This window comes from Myxine glutinosa, chromosome 1, assembly GCF_964187855.1.
Source record: "Myxine glutinosa chromosome 1, kmMyxGlut1.1, whole genome shotgun sequence".
Classification (NCBI taxonomy): domain Eukaryota; kingdom Metazoa; phylum Chordata; class Myxini; order Myxiniformes; family Myxinidae; genus Myxine; species Myxine glutinosa.
In genome coordinates, this window is record NC_136261.1 from 319,224,337 (window position 1) to 319,244,061 (window position 19,725).

General features: G+C 41.3%; 1 protein-coding gene across 7 annotated transcripts in view; it reads left to right on the plus strand.

The window, feature by feature from the left end:
* LOC137410997 (dipeptidyl peptidase 4) overlaps positions 1-19,220 on the plus strand; it is a 216,354-nt gene extending 197,134 nt beyond the window's left edge. For all 7 annotated transcript variants that reach the window (XM_078769355.1, XM_078769379.1, XM_068096452.2 and 4 more), the window contains 8 exons: positions 1,928-1,997; positions 6,949-7,143; positions 9,018-9,072; positions 10,692-10,791; positions 13,264-13,328; positions 13,575-13,647; positions 13,770-13,843; positions 18,996-19,220. In XM_078769355.1, the coding sequence (XP_078625481.1) occupies positions 1,928-1,997; positions 6,949-7,143; positions 9,018-9,072; positions 10,692-10,791; positions 13,264-13,328; positions 13,575-13,647; positions 13,770-13,843; positions 18,996-19,103 (740 nt within the window). In that variant the 3' untranslated portion in view covers positions 19,104-19,220. The remainder of the gene's footprint in view (positions 1-1,927; positions 1,998-6,948; positions 7,144-9,017; positions 9,073-10,691; positions 10,792-13,263; positions 13,329-13,574; positions 13,648-13,769; positions 13,844-18,995) is intronic.
* Positions 19,221-19,725: the final 505 nt, after the last annotated feature.

The window sequence follows — 19,725 nt, forward strand, 5'->3', positions numbered from 1 at the left end:
TTTCACAAACAAATCAACCAGACAAACAAAATATATAAAAAGAGGGAGCGGAAGACAAGATGGGGAGAGAAGGGGAAGCACACAAACATAACATTTGAGAGCAGGGAGATGTGTGGGAGGGACAGGGCTTGGGGGGAGGAGGCGTGGAAAGGGGGGGGGGGGGTGGGAGAAGTATAAAACACAAGGACACCAAGGACTTCCAGGACAGAAGTTGGTATTTCAAAAAAGTGGATTTGGGGTGAAATTAGCGGGGGTAGAAAAGATCAAGGTTTTGGATGGGGGAAGATGAGAGATGGTGGTGAATAGCTGTTTATCAGACCTGGAGGGTGGAGTGGGATTGAAGAGAGTGAGGGAGTTTGTTCCAGAGGCGGGAGAAAAGAGGAATGAAGGAGTGAAGGTGAGCAGAGAGTCTTGATTTTGGCAGTTTAACCATAAGAGGGTTGCAGGCAGATCTTGTGCGACCTGCAGGAATATTTGGGGGACAGAGCCCAGAGAGAGCTGGGGGGCAAGGCCAGAGAGGAGTCGGTAGAAGACGGAAAGACCACCCACCTGCCTGCGGTGAGTGAGTGAAAGGCCCTTGGAGTTAGCTTCATCACGGGAGATTCCAATGATTCTGAACGCTTTGGTTTCAACAGCGTGAAGACGAGCTAGGTGTGAGGCAGGAGCACCAGCCCAGAGGGGAGAGCAGTATTCCATTGAGCTGCGGATGAAAGCCTTGTATGTGGTGAGGAGCTCAGGTGTGCCAAGGAAGGACTTCGCACGACGGAGGATGCCCAGTCGGCGACTGGCTTTGGAGGCCAGCTTGGAAATGTGGTTTGCCCAGGAAAGATCATGGCAGATAGTGAGACCCAAAAGCTTGAGTGACAGAACTTCTTGGAGAGGATTATTCAGAAATTGGATGGGAGGGTTGTCCAGTCGGTCTTTTCGGAGAGACATCGTAAGAGTGTGAGATTTGTCAGGATTGAAAGACATGTTCCACTTGTTTGCCCAGTCTGTGATTTTGTCCAGGTCTGCAGAGAGTGAGGAGGCTGCAGACTGCCGATCTGAGGGATTAGGAATGGAGCGACAGAGAGTAGAGTCATCAGCAAAGAGATAGAAAGGATTTTCAAGTCAGGGGGTTGCACGGAAAGAGCAGAGGGTGCAAGACCAGAAAGGAAGTGGTAGAAGACAGAGACCACCGACTTATCTGTGATGGCAAAGTGACAGACCCATAGACTCAGCTTCATTGCGGAAGATTCCAATAATATTAAAGGCCTTGGTTTCCACGGCATCAAGCTGAGCAAGGTGTGAGGCGGGGGAGCCAGCCTCGAGGGGAGAGGTTTCTGCAAGGCACACTTCATCAAGCTGTGGATGAGGCCTTGTAGGTGGATAGGAGTTTAGGTTTACCAAGGAAGGACTTCATACAACGGAGGATGCCCAGTCAGCGGCTGGTTTTGTTGGCCAATGTTGAATTGTGATTTGCCCAACAAAGATCACAGCTGAAAGTGAGACCTCGGAGTTTGAATGACTGAACTTCCTCAAGAGGATTATTGAGAAGGTAGATTGGAGGGTTTTACCAGCTTGTAATTTTTTTCAAGGTCTGAAGAGAGGGAAGAGGCTGCAGCTTGCCTGTCTGAAGGATGAGGGATGTCATGGCAGAGGGTGGAGTCCTCAGCAAATAGATAAAGAGGATTTTCCAGAGAGTCAGAGAGATTATTGATAAAGATCCGGAATAGGACTGGGCCCAGAACACTGCCTTGGTGCACTCCATCCTTGACAGAGAGTGGAGATGAAAGGATTCCGTTTTTACAATTCATATTCTGGATTCATTTTCTGCATGCATTTTTCCTCTTGTTTTCTCTGTGCTTTTCCTTTTTGTTTTGCAGATGTGTTTTTGATTTTTGAAAATTCCGAATTTGCCATCCTAATGCGTTTTTCTTTCTTGCAGATTTGTGGTATCAGCTCATTCTTCCACCAAACCTAAACAAGAATCACAAACATCCACTCCTCATTGATGTGTAGGGTTTTTTTCATTTTGGGAGTAGCGGGGGGAAGGGGGCGGTGGGTTTCGTACTTTGTTCATTTATTGATATGAGCATTCAAAATGTTCTAGTGATGGTTTATTCTTCACCACCACAAAGAAGAAATTTTGAAACTTAATTTTGCTCTTTTTAAACTTGCACATGTGCTCGTCATATGCCACTTGTTTTATTCATCTGATATTGTTGTTTCAGTGTATATAATCCAGAAGTTTGGTACATCATGGAATTATTATGAAGAGCATTCTAAATGTTCTCACAATTAGATACAGTAATCCAAGAACGTTTTATGATTTTTAATTTATAATTAACAACGAAATATTTTTACTTAACAACTATACTTCCCTATTGAAATTTTTTTAATGTTGGCTTTTCTTGAATTATTCTGAGTAACTCATTCCAAGAACATTTTTAACACCCCACATACTAAAATTGATCATAGTGATGTTTTTTTTTACCAGCTCCAAATGAATCCATAAACACATGGTAGCTGTGTACAGCCATATGGGGGTGCTATATTAAAGCTTATAGGTGCACCCTCATGTTATACAGTAGCCAAATATGTGACTGATTTTAATCATGGACGCAAATCCATTGACAGCGAGATCCGTAACAACCGGGACAGCGTTCAGGCCGACGTTTAGCCGACGCGAGCTCCCGGTCCGTGCCGGGCGGTGTGTGCTGCGGGAGCCGGCGGGGATCGGTGTCACATCGCTCCTGTTCGGAGCGTTGTGCACGATTCGGGCCGGGCCCCGCCCTGCACGGTCGAGTCCGCACTTTGCCAGGCAAAGCGGGCGGCCCGGTTCGAGAGGGGAAGACCGAGAAAGAGGAGGAGGGGTCGGAACGGCACCCCCTTGTGGTGGCGGCGCTCCACCCGGGCAAGGATGGGCCATTGCGCTTGGGAGCGCAAGGCCTTGCGCCGGGATGGGGCTTGGAGCCTTGGCCCGACGAAACCTCCTCCCCTGAATCGGATGCCGGACGGACCCAACCACAGGCGACAAACCACCCGTATTCGTTGCTCGGCTTTGCGAAGCCGAGCTTTGAAAATGTCATGACGTACCGAGAGGCTCATAGCACAGGCCCGGTCTCTCCCCAAGTCCGGATGTCTGGCAGTTGAGACCGATCCACAAACAGTGGCCCGGTTAGAGGCAGTAATAATGTGTGCAGGAGTGCCATGTTATAGTTGCCAATCGTGCTGGGCTGATTAGAAAATTTGACTACAACTGATTAATCGATAAAAAAAAAAAATCGGCCAATTGTGTCCCGATTCCAATTATAAAGTGGTAAATAATGACGTCATGGTGCATTGTGTACACATGAGGTGGATACAGTGCCGGATTGGTGCCATGCTGCAATTGTCGGATTGGCGTTATTGAGTGGCTGTGAATTGATACATTCTAAATCCCTCTCTAATCAATTGGTGCATCAAACGGCACAGCATCCTGTCATTTTTAAACAAACGATGAGCTACCTTCTACTCATTCGATAAGCTATTGACAATTTGCCTGATATAAAATGAAGCGTTTCATACTTGTCTGGTCATGTGAAAAGCAAGTTTTATACAAAATACAGCACAGGGAGTCCCCGGGTTACAAAGGGATTCCGTTCCGAACAATCATTCATACATTACGTCAATCGATCGGCCAAAGTTTGATCAAGCGGTTCAATCAGAAAATAATTCCAAATAATGCTGGAGTTACAAGCCCTGCTTTTTTCGGGTTCCTCCACTGTTTTCTTGTTTGATGTATTTATTATGTTAGTTTGATTTAGTTAAGGGTGGGTGCTTTGAAAATGTGACAAATAAATTTGAATAATGCTTACGTCTGCAACATACGACGTCAAGACGTACTTGGCAGGAAGTAGATGCAGTATGTACACTTGCGATTTCCTTTGTCCTCGCGGCTGTTTCTAAAGCAATTGGTTATTACAGATCAATCGTGTGTGCTTTAGAAAGGTTGTACTGTTTCTCTTTGTGAGTTTCAAAACAAAATAAATTCGAAAACACCCTATTTCCTAGCCGTTTGCCATATTACCATATTTTCCAAATTACCGAGCCACTAATTTCTCCCTATCATACGACAATGCCGAGCTGTTTATAAAGAATAATGTTTATGCACATCTCATGAAAACATCTATAATTCAACATTCTTTTTCAAATATGTTTCTTTAAATTCGCCCTAAACAAGGGTGTAAGCTACTCAAGGTTTTTGGGTTGTATAAGAGTACAACAACAACAACAACAACGTGCATTTTAAAGGCCATTTTCCCTGCTAGAGCGGGGGTTAGCCTTGCGGTCCCCAAGACAATCTTCTCCATTTTGCCCTATTTTCTGCATCTCCCCTTGTTAACCCCCTTGCCCGCATTTCTTCTTCCACCATCTTTAGCCAAGTCTTTCTCGGTCTTCCCCGTCTTCTACTTCCTTCTACATTCATTTCCATCACTCTTCTCAACCAGTCACTTTCATCCTTCCTCAACACATGACCAAACCATCTCAACCTGTTCCTCTTCACAGCATCAATCACAGGCTCTATTCCCATCATCTTTCGCAATTCATCATTTGTCTTCCTCTCTCTCAACGATACTCCGCACATCCGTCGAACCATTCGCATTTCCACCCTTTCCAACTGTAAGTTTCCAATTTCCAATTCATATAATAAGAGTACAGTACAACTGTAATCGGTAATTGGTACTCCATACTGACTATTCAGCCGATGCTGATTACCAAAAAATAGCCGATATCTGCTTGTGCCGATTACCTGTTCCGATATCGGCCCAGCACTAGTTGTCAAATGTCCACATCTGCAGCACTTGGAATTTCTCAATGCAATATTTCCACTATTCCACAAACACTTGCTTATTTCCCAATACACACTTGCACAAGGTCTCGGCAAAATGGGTGCCCCAAAACCTCGGCACCAAGGATCACCAGGCGTTGGTATCGATCATGTCATTAGCTTCTCAAAATGTCCAAAGCTGATCAAACCAACCTCATCACTCGTTGTGTAACTGTTGATGAAACATGCCATCACCACTGGGAGCCTGCGACAAATTGGAATCCACGCAATGGAAGCACAAGGGAACAAGCCACTGAAGACCTTTTGCACCCAATTCTCAGCTGGTGAGGTCATGGCCTCGATTTTCTGGGATGCCAAGGGAATCCTGCCAATTGACAATATGCTTCACAATAATACAGTCACAGGAGAATATTATGCCAGCTTTGTGCAGAAATTGTGGCAGACGATCAAGAACTAGAACGGCACTCAGTAGAGAGCATACCTCCGCCAGGTGAACAGTTTACGTTTTGTATCCCACTGATGGGTCGGATCTGGATTCGGACCTGAACCAAACGCTAATCGGCTTGTTCTTGTCACCTACCAATTCGCCATGTTTTGTCATACGTCGTCCACAACTTTTTGAAATATAATTCTATAAAATTGTTTTTGGTCCGATCACTCAATGGTGAAAATATCACCAAAAAATATCAAAAAATCACATAGAAAATGTAAAACCTCTCGTATCCGTATCCAGATAAGGATCTTTACCAAAATTGAATCAATTTTTCCTTGTCACACACCCAAACAGCCCACCAGGTTTCGTCGGAATATGACCACAACTTTTTGAGATATCTCCTTGTATATCCTTTTGGGCCCTATATCTCAATGGTGAAGAATCACTTTAAAAATTCTCATATACAGATCCAGATCATCACCAAAATCTAATCATTTCATCCTTATCGCATGCCCAACCTTTCTGCCGAATTTCGTCCAAATCCATCCACAACTTTTTGAGATATCCTGTTTATAGTCACAGACAAACAGACAGGGGTGAAAACATAACCTCCATCCACCTTCGGTGGCGGAACTAATAAATGCAAGTTATGTTGCCCAAGCACAAGGGCACAAGCCACTGAAGACCTTTTGCACCCAATTCTCAGCTGGTGAGGTCATGGCCTCTTTTCAGTAGTCCCAGACCTTTTCAGTAGTCCCAGACCTTTTCAGTAGTCCCAGACCTTTTCAGTAGTCCCAGACCTTTTCAGTAGTCCCAGACCTTTTCAGTAGTCCCAGACCTTTTCAGTAGTCCCAGACCTTTTCAGTAGTCCCAGACCTTTTCAGTAGTCCCAGACCTTTTCAGTAGTCCCAGACCTTTTCAGTAGTCCCAGACCTCCATTAATATGTGTGCAGCTCCTCCTTAATATGTGTGCAGCTACCACAAGCCCTGTGTTTCCCAGACCTCCATTGAGTAGTATTATGTGGCATGAACAGACTGTTCTCCTCTACTTTTTGGCACCCACACAAGTTTCATCCTTCTCTTCTTCTCCGCCACACTTTTTCTCACTTTGTCTTCTACTCCCGCTCAATAGTTACACCTATAGTCCTATGGCCAATAGCCTCTAGTATAGTTTCAATATATGGCCTATAGGTACGCACACTCACTTCTAAGCTGTCTAACCTGGGTTCACATCCCGACCCGGCTATAAACTGTCATCCTGGTGTTTCACAACCAGGGTGATTCATCAATGTGTGTGCCATTCCCTCGTATGGATGCTAAACTGGCGGGCATCCTGCCTGCCAGCATTAGCTGGTGAACGTTAAAAACCCCAAGGTGTCCTGCCGACAATATGGCCAAACTCCAAATTCCTGCCACAACTACTGTTGGGAATGCAATGGCCAACCAACCAGCAGGAAGCTCAGGAAGCTGCTTCGGTGGCACCGACTCTTTGCGAAGAGTACATCAGAGAGATAGATAGGATGTTGCTAGGCTATTACAACAGCGATGCATTTTGGATTGAAGTATTTAACAACTATTGTGAACAGTGTGTCAAATTATTGAATCTCAAGCCCTCTTTTAATACATACATGGACTAAAACCAGGACAGTGTGGCCTAAATCATTGAGCTATTCTAGCAGCCTTTCATTATTTCTGTGTACAGGTACGGTGGTCCCGGCAGCCGGAAAGTTGCATACAAGTTCAAAATGGATTGGGCTGCTTACCTCGCGAGCACGGAACGAGTCATTGTGGCTCGGTTTGATGGCCGCGGCACCGCTTACCGTGGAAACAAGCTGTTGCATGCAATCTACCGGCGCCTGGGTACTTTTGAGGTGGAGGATCAGATTTCTGCTGCCAGGTATGGCTCTGTTTATTGTAGGCCCAGTTTTGGGGAATTTGGAACTGAACCTTTCAGGTTGTACCAGCTGTGTACTATTCGCTTTGCCCTGGCACTGGATCATGTCTGGATAGTTTTCCTTGCAGACATTCCATTGGCTGAGTTGTAAGATAGAAGTTATTTAGTGGACAATTATATAGCTTGACTAGGCCATGATTCAAGCCTAGGTTATGTCTAAGAAAATTGTGATGGCTTTGAATGTCAGATGAGTCCTTGTATGGCTTTAATGATGCTTTTTCGGTTACCTATTCCTCCTCCACCACACCCCATCTCCTTCCTCCACCTTAATCCCCCATGGTAAATGTGCCGGATGCTCGGTTGTCATGAAAATTCTTGCGTTATCTGTTATTGCTTTCCGCTATAAAACTGCAGCTACACATCCGAAAATGAGAATGGAAGATGTGTAGCACTTATCGGTGACTTGTATGGCTTCTGCTGTACTATCTGGCCTCTGTTTAAACATTTACGTTTTAAAATCTCCTGTGTAAAATTTAACCACTCGCAGGTGCTTAAATATTTCATGCCTGCGGCCTAGTCGGGTAACAGGTTCCACGCCACTTGGGAAGAGATGGCCTTGGCAACCCACTCCTTTTCCCACCCACCTCCCATGGGAATGACTGGGAATTGCTTCTGCATAAACGAAATTGTCACCAAAGATGCAATCATTAAACACTAATGTTATGAAGACTCTCGTCATATCTGTTTGTTGGTTGAATTGGCTCCACCAGTATTTATGCTTTCCATACAACCCATGCACATTAACCCTCACAGCAGCTTTATAACTTGATAACTACTGTTGAAATAATCTAGACTTTCAAACCGAAGTTGCACCTCAATACAGACCACAGAACTACAAAGCATCTCAATGCAAAGCGCGTCCATGTCCACTTGGTACTCGCCTTGTTCCTGATGGAAACAAGAGCTTCAAGAAAGTATTGTAAAATATAATTAACTAATAGACTAGACGGATTTATGAAAAAAGGCCAGGTATGAGCTTCTAGGTGCATTTTGGGCTGAAAGTTGTAAAGTTAAAGTAAAAGAGCTGCATGTATATACATTATACATTATATATAAATGCTTGTTCAAAGATATTGTCCAAAAATGGCAATTTGGCGGCCATTTTGTTTATGCTAATTAGAAGGTCAACAACTCAAAATTCGGCTTGGGAACCGGATTATTCGAATTCAGCATACCCTAATTATGTTAAAAAGTGAGGTTCCCAACTTTTACCCAAAAATGCACCGAACATTCACATTTCTCAGAAATCCGTCTAGTCTATAATGTTATCCATATTCTTATTATAAAAGTTTGTTGAAAATTTGATTTAAAAAAAGATCGAATGATAAAGTTATGGCCTGGACACACACACACACACACACACACACACACACACACACACACACACACACACACACACACACACACACACACACACACACACACACACACGACGGAGGTGGATACTTTGAGGCCTGGTAGATCTCCGTTCCATCTCCTGAAACCCACCCACGTGTTGAGATGGCAGTCAACAACAGCAACTTGCATGCACACATATACATAAGAATACATACACACATACACATAAAAACACACACAAACACACACACACACACACACACACATACACACACACAAAGGTGGTTACTACCAGACCTGTGTGAGCTCCGTTCCACTTTGTGAAACCTGCAAATGGAGATATCAACCTACAACACACACAGGTGATTGCATAACCCTGTCTCCCTCTGCGCGGCGGACGGACTAAATAAGTAGTCGCACCAGTTTGCTTGAGGCACGATGACTTGTGGCTGACGTGACATCTCCATTCTGTTCGGCAGGGCTTTTTCAGAGTGGGCCTATGTTGATGAAGATCGGATTGCAATCTGGGGCTGGGTGAGAGTTTTTACAATTATTTCCTAGCCAGGCCACTGTGCTCATGAACTTTGTCTTTCTGATGTTTATTGAGAGGTTTATCAATTTCTACAACTGATGATGAAACTTGACCACACATTTCATGCAGAACAAAAACTATGAAAGAAAATATCTAGGCAGTGGTGTACTTCTCTCTGAGCTATCTGTCCCTCTTTTTATCTTTTCCCAAAGTAGGTTGATTGTATATCTGCCATTTTGTTTTGGTACAATGTCACTGGGGGCTATGGCTTTGTAGGGCATTCCTTTATGAATTCCCATCTGAGCATCATGATGCTGGGATCTCTGCTCTCTGGATCTCTTATATCGATGCAAAATGAGTTCCTTTCATTGCAATTTCGAGCATCGATCAGATAAGGACCAACATTTCCATCCGATATTCCAATTTAGAGATTGTCTGTGCATTTAATCCTCTACTTTTGTACTCACAACTAGAACGACACTCGGTAGAGAGCGCACATCTCCATCAGGCTGAACAGTTTACATTTTGTATCCCACTGATAGGCCGGATCTGTATCCGGACCTGAACCATAATCAAATCGGCTTATTCTTGTCATCTAACCAACTCATCCACCAAGTTTTGTCACAACTCATCCACAACTTTTCGAAATATTGTGATCTATATCGTTTTGGTCCTATATCACTCAATGGTGAAGAATCGCTTGTAAATTCCAAAAAGACTCTGGTCTGGATACGGACTCGGATCTTCACCAAAATGGAAATGATTCTTCCTTGTCAAACACCCAACCTCTCCACCAAATTTTGCCCGAATCCGTCGACAACTTTTGAGACATTCTGTTCATAAATAAACAGACAAACAGACAAAAAATAAATATGTCCCCATTTATTGCCTATTGATTTTGAGGTCAAAGGTCATCTGGAGGGCAAATTTCTAAAATCGCCATTTTTCATCTGATTGACTTGAAAATTTAACAGCATTTATTTAATGCTTCACTGAAGTGAGGTCAAAGGGCAACTCTAAGTCAAACTTTTAAAATCATCAATTTTCATCGGATGAATCGTCACTTTTCATCCTATTTACCCGAGCTTTGATCAAGATCGTCAATTTTAATCTTGTTGAAATGGACAATTTGATGGATCAATGGCAACCTTTTTTGGAGGGGGCGGGGGGGGGGGGAGTGGATTTTGCAAGCATCGTGCTCTGCATGACGTCTTCTTATTTATTTATTTATTTATTTATCACAGAATGATCGACGAAATGAAAATGATCGAATTATCTTGTGGGCTAAATCTTCATCTTGTCCACTATAAAAAGAATGAAATGTAAAATATAGTAAACGTGATCATGTGTGATACAAACCAAGGTTTCACAATGTGCATCTACCAAGATGTTTGTGGTACCTCTGGAACCTGGAATTAGCTCAAGGCAGTAAAAGGCGTGGGATAGACATGAGAACATATCGGCAATTGAGCGTGCTATTACAATCTGCACATTTATACAAAGCATTAAGTATTGTAAAATTGTAATAGTTTGAGATACAGTATTGTAATAGGTTGGCACTCTTGTGCTTGTCTTTAAAAAAAAATAACATTCTGCCCCTCTGATGTAATCATTTCCTCAGTCATATGGTGGTTACGTGACTTCAATGGTGCTCGGTGCTGGCTCAGGCGTATTCAAGTGTGGAATAGCTGTGGCTCCTGTATCGAGTTGGATGTATTATGGTGAGAACAATACTTGTATCTCATGGTTATCCATTATCACAATTTCTAATGTTATTTTTACTCTAATAACCATTAAACCTTTTTGTACGGCATAGCTCGTGGGGCAATGCTGTCTGAAACAGCATTTGTCTGTCCGTGTGTGTATGTATGTGTGTGTGTATGTATGTATGTATGTATGTCCCTTCCACCAGAATTTTGTGGGTTTCTTGTGTGTGTATGTATGTATGTATGTATGTCCCTTCCACCAGAATTTTGTGGGTTTCTTCCCTTGAAAATTTCGTGTCAATCGGACCAACGGTTGCAGAGAAAAATAATTTTAACCATAGGAGCGCCTCCTCCTGTAGAAGTTTTTAATCATAGGTCACGTGGTACGGGCTCCATTTTGGAAAAACCAAAAATCTTTGTACCTCCATATCTCCGAAACCGCTCCATGGAAAATAATTGAAAGATTGCTCATTGTAAAGTACTCCCCATGGGGAATGATGTTTGTTAATAATGATGCCATAGGTGCCTTCTTTATGACATCATAAATCGACAAGTAGAATGCTTGATCTGATCAGTATGAAATTTCTTGATCGTGATCTTGGGATATATATTGGTTGAGAACAAAAAATTGATGTCATTGGTCACGTAGTTCCGCAGCCATATTTTTTTGGCTTAGCCCATAGAGCAATTCTGTCTGGAACAGCGTTTGTCTGTCCATCCTGTGTATGTACAGTATGTATGTCCCTCACAAACTTCCACCAATCAGAGCTGAGGATCTTGTCACATGACAGGGGGACAGCAGATCCTCCACTCAGTAGATCCAAGCCCGGCTACGCCGTTGTTAGACTATCGGTCTTGTTTTCTCTTACTAGCACTCAAACAAACAGCCAAGCTGAAAAGCTTAGTTTTCATGATGTTATATTAACACAAGCGGCCATTTTTTTACTCTATGGCATGAGGAGGCAAAGGGGAGGGGGTTAAGTGGCAAGGGTCCTGATTATTTGTCAATCTAGAGATTTGTCTACAGACAATCATGAACCACCATACTTTAAAGATTTTCATTTAGTGGATACGTTTCTAGAGCCTTGATACTATTATTCGCCAGAAATTCTTAACTGCACCACCTTAGTATCTCTCTTGCCATCAACGACATTTGCAGCACGTACATTAAAACAGGCGACGTATGATTATTTGTGCTGCTTACTGAAACTACAAAGACAATTTTTCTCAAAAGTGTTTAAATCCAGGTGCAATCTAAACCAGTCCTCATCTACTTCAATAAAACTTGATAGGCACTTAGGTTGCTTGGTGGTGGAATCTAAGAGTTACTTCCTCTTCTTCTTCTTCTTCCATGGTTGCATGGCTGCTAGGTTCCTGCCTATATTCACCCGTGGATAATAAAGACTGCATGCTAACTTTGGTAAACAGTAGTCCTCTGAGCCAGTACCAAAAATGAATGAATCTTCTGAAATATCTCGGATAAGGTTGAAAACCCTGTGTGTGTTCTTGATGTTTTGTGAACCTGTCGGGCAGAGGGAAATGGTGCATGAAACGAACTGTCATCGCAGAGAAAATATCACAATTTTAGAAAACATTGGCTCGTGATTGAGGAAGGTGATGGAGTATGGAACATGGGATGAGATTGCAGTGTACTGTGCAGCAGGACCTGAGAGGATGGGTTGGATGCCGCAGGTGAGATGGGATAAACATGCAAATGAAAGAGAACATGCCTTTGTGAAAACATTCCCATGTGGCATTAATGTCAAACGCAGAGGAAATTGAAGACCATTCTTTTAGAGAAAGAGAGGAAGAGCAGATTACTGTCTCTGCTTGTTGCCCTGTGCATGTGAACTGCCAGACTCTGGGATGCTGAGACTGCTCTCTCACTACAGCAAGATAAATGTTGACTTTTACAAGAACGTGATGATACGAGTCGAGTGGGACAGAGGAGGAAGAGCAGAGGTTAGATGGAAAGTTTATCATTGCCAGGTCCAGAAGGGAAGACCATTACCGGAGATGCGGGTTGGAAAGGTCACAGATTGGATCAGAGTGATGGAATCACAGAAGGGCTAATTAGCAAGAAGGTTGTGGATGGTTGTTGAATGGCAAACTCCAAGCCAACTGGAATGGTGGCGGTTGAAGGCATCATTTGCCATAAATGAGGAAAGTTTTACTTGTATCTGCGAGGTTCTATTTGCTAACCTCAACATCGTTACTTGATTTATAACATTGTTACTCCGCTGCAGTTAGTGGGGCGGAGGAGGTGGGATGCTGCACGCAAAAAGCCATCAATGACTTGTTTCAGCTTTGGAGCTTACAATATGTCATGTGATATTAATATATAAATAAACAAACCTCTCTGTCACCGTGAATTCTGAACATTTAATGCAAATGTACTTGATGCTTAATTATGAATACTTTTAATCTAAATAAATGTAGTTAAATAGACTTTTTAGAATATTTTTGAGCTCCGCCATACCCTTGCAGATGCAGCTTACACAGAGAGGTATATGGGCTTACCTACACCTGATGACAACAAGGCAGCATATGAGGTGAGATTGGTCAAGGGCTATAACTCTGGAGTTTATTTGCTTCCATAAGGAAAGTTGTTTAATGCAATAAAATATAGACAACATCAAATGAATTTGCAGTTCATTGAAATGCAGATGTTGTACGTATCATCTGGCTTAAATTTGGGGGGAATGAGATGCACAAATAGAGTGCATTCATCCATTTGTCTGTAATTTTGGCTTGATGTTCTGAAAAACCTCCTGATCATATCATTGCTTTCCTTCTAGTCATCTACCGTGATGGCTCGTGCAGCGAATTTCAGCACTGTGAAGTACCTCCTTGTGCATGGCACAGCAGACGGTAAGTGTTGCATTCAAGCAGAAATGCATGTTTTTTGTGATTTTGGTTTTTTTGGCCAATTAGAAACATTTTATTTTCCTGTATAATGATGTTTGTTTTTGTTTAATCTCCACTCATTTTAGATAATGTGCATTTTCAACAATCAGCACATATAAGCAAGAGCCTGGTGGAAAATGGAATTGAATTTTCAGCAATGGTAAGAGGAAAACTTTTTCTTCTTTTTGGAGGGAAAGGGAGTTGGGGCAGATGCTGAGATTGCATGTGTGCACCACAGGCCTAGACTCTACCTCTAGATAGCGGACCGCCTGTGTTTTCTCATTGGCTCGCTGTCGCTAACAAGAGTGGTAAGGCAGTGGCCATGCTTGGACAATCAAACCATGGCATAATAAAATAAATCAGCACAAAACGATGATCTACTGGCTATTTCTGTCGAATTTCTCACCTTTCAGTGCTGTTTCAGAGTCCAAACAGCCTTTGAGTGAGTTACATAAGTATACACCGTTTAATTTCAGCTTTCAGGAGTCGTCTGACCACGTATGCTTGATGTACGTATGGTCCAACAAAATCGGGGAAAATCACTCAGCGAATATAGAGATGAATGTTTATTTACAAATTCGGTGAAAATCACTCAGCGAATATAGAGACTCTTGTTTATTCAAAAAGATCGTTGAAAATCACTGAGAATATAGAGACGCTTAATTATTCAAAAAATCAGTGAAAATCACTTGGAGAATATAGAGATGCAAGTTTATTTAGAAATTCGGTGAAAATCACTTAGAGAATATAGACTCTTGTTTATTCAAGAAGATCATTGAAAATCACTTAGAGAATATAGAGATGCTTATTTATTCAAAAATATTGGTGAAAATCACTTAGAGAATATAGAGATGCTTGTTTCTTCAAAAATCGGTGAAAATCACTTAAAGAATATAGAAATGCATGTTTATTTAGAAATTCGGTGAAAATCACTTAGATAATATAGACTCTTGTTTATTCAAGATCGTTGAAAATCACTTGGAGAATATAGAGATGCTTATTTATTCAAAAATATTGGTGAAAATCATTGAGAATATAGAGACGCTTGTTTCTTCAAAAAATCGATGAAAATCATCAAGAGAATATGGACATGCATATTTATTTACAAATTTATCGACAATCGGAGATTATAAAGATGCATATTTATTTGCACATTCGACAACAATCACTGAGAATATCACACATATTTATTTTCAAAATTGGTGGCAATCAGAGAATATAGAGACGCCTGTTTATTTATAAATTTGGTGACAATCAGAGAATATAGAGACGCATGTTTATTTATAAATTTGGCAACAATCAGAGAATATAGGGACGCATGTTTATTTATAAATTTGGCGACAATCAGAGAATATAGAGCCGCATGTTTATTTATAAATTTGGCAACAATCAGAGAATATAGAGACACATGTTTATTTATAAATTTTGCAACAATCAGAGAATATAGAGACGCATGTTTATTTATAAATTTGGCGACAATCAGAGAATATAGAGCCGCATGTTTATTTATAAATTTGGCGACAATCAGAGAATATAGAGACACATGTTTATTTATAAATTTTGCAACAATCAGAGAATATAGAGACGCATGTTTATTTATAAATTTTGTGACAATCAGAGAATATAGAGACACATGTTTATTTATAAATTTGGTGACAATCACAGAATATAGAGACGCATGTTTATTTATCAATTTGGTGACAATCAGAGAATATGGAGACGCATGTTTATTTAGGAATTTGGCAACAATCAGAGAATATAGAGAAGCATGTTTATTTATATATTTGGTGACAATCAGAGAATATAGAGACACATGTTTATTTATAAATTTGGCAACAATCAGAGAATATAGAGACGCATGTTTATTTATAAATTTGGCAACAATCAGAGAATATAGAGATGCATGTTTATTTATATATTTGGTGACAATCAGAGAATATAGAGACGCATGTTTATTTATAAATTTGGCGACAATCAGAAAATATAGATGCATGTTTATTTGCAAATTTGGCGACAATCGGAGAATATGAAGACACATTAAATTGAGATATGTGGGAAAATTACACGCCCAGACCTGGAATCGAACCCATGTCCTCTGGAAAACCGTACCAGTGCTCTGCCATCTGAGCTATCTGGGCGACCCTGACTGAGCATGTAATTTTCCCACACATATGATTGCCACTCGCTTTCCGTCAATGCTTCCGGGGCACTCGCTCCCAACCATAGGAGCACCAACGGCCTGAACGCGAGAGGGTCTTGCATGCTCAAGGAAAATTGCATGCACAGTCAGGGTCACCCAGATAGCTTAGATGGCAGAGCACTGGTACAGTTTTCCAGAGGACCTGGGTTAAATTCCTGGTCTGGGCATGTAATTTTCCCACATATATCAATTTAAATATTTAATCCTGTTCATTAATCTAATTGCTTCACTACGCCCCCAGTGGTGTTAATAATAGAGGACATGGATTTGTTCCCCTATTTGAGGAAGACCCTCTCGTGTTCAGGCCATTGGTGCTCCTATTGTTGGGAGCGAGTGCCCCGGAAGCATTGATGGAAAGAGAGTGGCAATTATATGTGTGGAAAAATTGCATGCTCAGTCAGGGTCACCCAGATAGCTCAGATGGCAGAGCACCGGTACGGTTTTCCAGTGGACCTGGATTTGATTCCTGGTCTGGGTGTGTAATTTTCCCAAATATATCAATTTTTGTGTGATTAAAGTTAGCTCTTTCATGAGCCTCGGTGTTGTATACAAATTTTTTTTTTTTTTTTTTTAATCCTGTTCATTAATCTAATAGAGACATGTTTATTTACAAATTTGGCGAAAATCACTAACTGAATATGGAGACATGTTTATTTACAAATTCAGCAACAATCACGAAGAGAATATGGAGACGCATGTTTATTTACAAATTCAGCAACAATCACTAAGGGAATATAAAGATGCATGTTTATTTACAAATTTGGCAACAATCACGAAGGGAATATAAAGATGCATGTTTATTTACAAATTTGGAAACAATCACTAAGAGAGATACCCATATTTTCCATTGTAGTTAATAATGTTAAACTTGTCAGTGCCGTGGATGACGTCAAACTGTCCATCATACGGGGGATTAAAGTGGCTTCCCGACCACATCATGTCACACAAAAACATGAGTACAACTCTGAATGTCGAGTGTGGCCTTGGGTTGGCTATGCTTTAGCCTGGTAGGTGTAGGCTTCAGGTTTCTCATGTGTATCTGTAGTCTATGGTCTACGTACAGTCACGTGAAAAAGTAAGTACACCCCATGTAAAGTTTTGACTTTTTCAACATATTTCAACATACAGCTATTTAATCTTCATTTCAACAATATTGATAGGTAAAGGTGATATAATATAACAAATATCATGAAACATTTACATTTTGTAGTCCATTGTATAATTTAAATAAACATAAATGCAAATGTTGCATGTGGAAAAAGTAAGTACACCCCTATATTTATCACTACTTCAAATACCTAAAATTAGAATCAGGTGCACCAGCTCAGGTGCAAATGATTAGAACATTGTTAGAGAGGATCTTGGAGGAACCTGTCTTATTTAAACCTCAGACATTTAGTTTGGTTTGCTCTTTGTTGTTGAAGTGTGCGGAGTCACCATGCCTAGATCAAAAGAGCTCTCTGCGACCTTCAGAAAGAAGGTTATAGATGCCTACGAGTCTGAGAAAGGATTTTAAAAGATCTCCAAACAATTTGAAATCAATCATTCGACTGTCCGGAAGGTCATCTACAAGTGGAGAAGATTCCAAAAAACTGCCAACTTGTTCAGGCCAGGCCGCCCCAGCAAGTTCAGCCCGAGAGCAGACCGCAAGATGCTGAAAGAAGTCTCTAAGAACCCCAGAATGTCATCACGGGACCTACAGGTAACTCTTGCCACTGTTCATGTCAAAGTGCACGAGTCTACCATTAGAAAGAGGCTGCACAAATTTAATCTGCATGGGAGGTGTGCCAGGAGGAAACCTTTGCTGTCCAGAAAGAACATCAGGGCAAGACTAAAGTTTGCCAATGAACACCTAGGCAAAGACCAGCACTTCTGGAACAATGTGCTCTGGACAGATGAGTCAAAGGTAGAGCTATTTGGCCACAGTACCAGAAGACATGTTTGGCGAAAACCAAAGACAGCATTTGACCTGATAGAACCTGATACCCAACTGTAAAGCATGGTGGTGGAAATATTATGGTTTGGGGCAGCTTTGCTGCATCAGGGCCTGGGCAGCTCACCATCATATAATCCACTATGAATTCTTCATTGTACCAGAGGGTGCTTGAGGATAATGTGAGGCCATCTGTCGGAAAGTTGAAGCTCAACCGAAGGTGGACTTTGCAACATGACAATGACCCTAAACATACCAGTAAATCCACCAAGGATTGGCTGAAAAGAAAGAAACGGAGGATTCTGTAATGGCCAAGTCAAAGCCCGGATCTAAATCCCATCGAGATGTTGTGGGGGGATTTGAAACGAGCTGTGCATGCAGGAAACCCCTCAAACATCGCACAACTGAAAGAATTCTGCATGGAGGAGTGGGAAAAAATTTCTCCCAGTCGATGTCAGAGACTGGTAGACAGTTATAAGAAACGCCTACTTGAGGTTGTTTCTGCCAAAGGGGGCAATACCACCTATTACAGCCAAGGGTGTCCTTACTTTTTCCACTTGCGAAATTTGCATTTATGTTTATTTAAATTATACAATGGACTACAAAATGTAAATGTTTCATGATATTTGTTATATTATATCACCTTTATCCATCAATATTGTTGAAATGAAGATCAAATAGCTGTATGTTGAAATATGTTGAAAAAGTCAAAACTTTACATGGGGTGTACTTACTTTTTCACGTGACTGTACATAGTATAAAAAGTGTGTGTGCTGTCAGTGTTTGTTCATTCCTCCGAAGAACACCATTCACCCGCCACCTTGTAAAAAGAAAAATCCATACATAAATTTATTGTGTGTGTTTGTGTTTGTGTGGTTTTCATGCTGCAGGTTGAAACTTTCACATTGTCGGAGCAAAAGTTTTCCCCAAGTTGTTATTTTTGTCTAAACTCAAAATGGGCACAATGAACATTTATACGCTTTAAAACCTATGCAGCATTATATTCTGAAATGTAATGTTATAACTATTGAAACTGTAAAATCAATTTTTCTTCTGTTGCATTCTCATTTTGTTACCCGTCAAAGACGGCTCTAATTTGGCTAAGCTACCAAACCATGCAAGTGTCTGAGCTCTATTAATGCGTTTGATGCATTTGTCTTTGTTTTTTCTCCCCCACAGTGGTACACCGACAAGGACCATGGGCTCAGTGATAAGGCACAAAAACACTTGTACATACACCTCAGTAATTTCCTTAAACAATGCTTTGACCTACATCCCGATCCATAATGGCTCTGTTTGCACTCCCTTGCCAATACTGTATCTGGTGGTTTTTTTTTCAGCACAATGTTCTCCAGTCACAAAATTAGTTTTGCAAAAGGAAGAAAATAAATTTGGATGATTTTGCCTTTGCGTTGTTTGTTCTGGTCAGGAATTGAGGACTCCTCGGAATAATATTTTTTGAAAATATGATTGAAATGCTCTCTTTCTTTCTCTGCCTCATTTCGTACACATTTACAGCCCCAATTCCCGTCACACATTCCAAATGTTCACATCATGTTTGTTCTGTGTTTATACAACTTGTTGCCATGCGTTTGCAGTTTGTACCCCTCCCTTGGTTCATTTCCAATCCTTTATTAGGGCTGGAGTCAGACTCAGGAATGTTGAACGTCATGCATTGTTTTTTGATGCATGTTGCTTCCAGAACAAATAACATTTTCTCCATCAGAAATATTAAGCTTTTCTGTTTGCTTTCAATATTTAATTGTGCATTTTGCATCCTTTCCTCTTTTTTTATTTAATCTTCCTTTCCTTGTATTGCTTATAGAGTAGGGTCTACTAATGGGTGTCCGGTGTTGCCCGTTCTATTTTTGGGGGGGGGGGGGGCGTAAAACACTTCCCTACACCCACT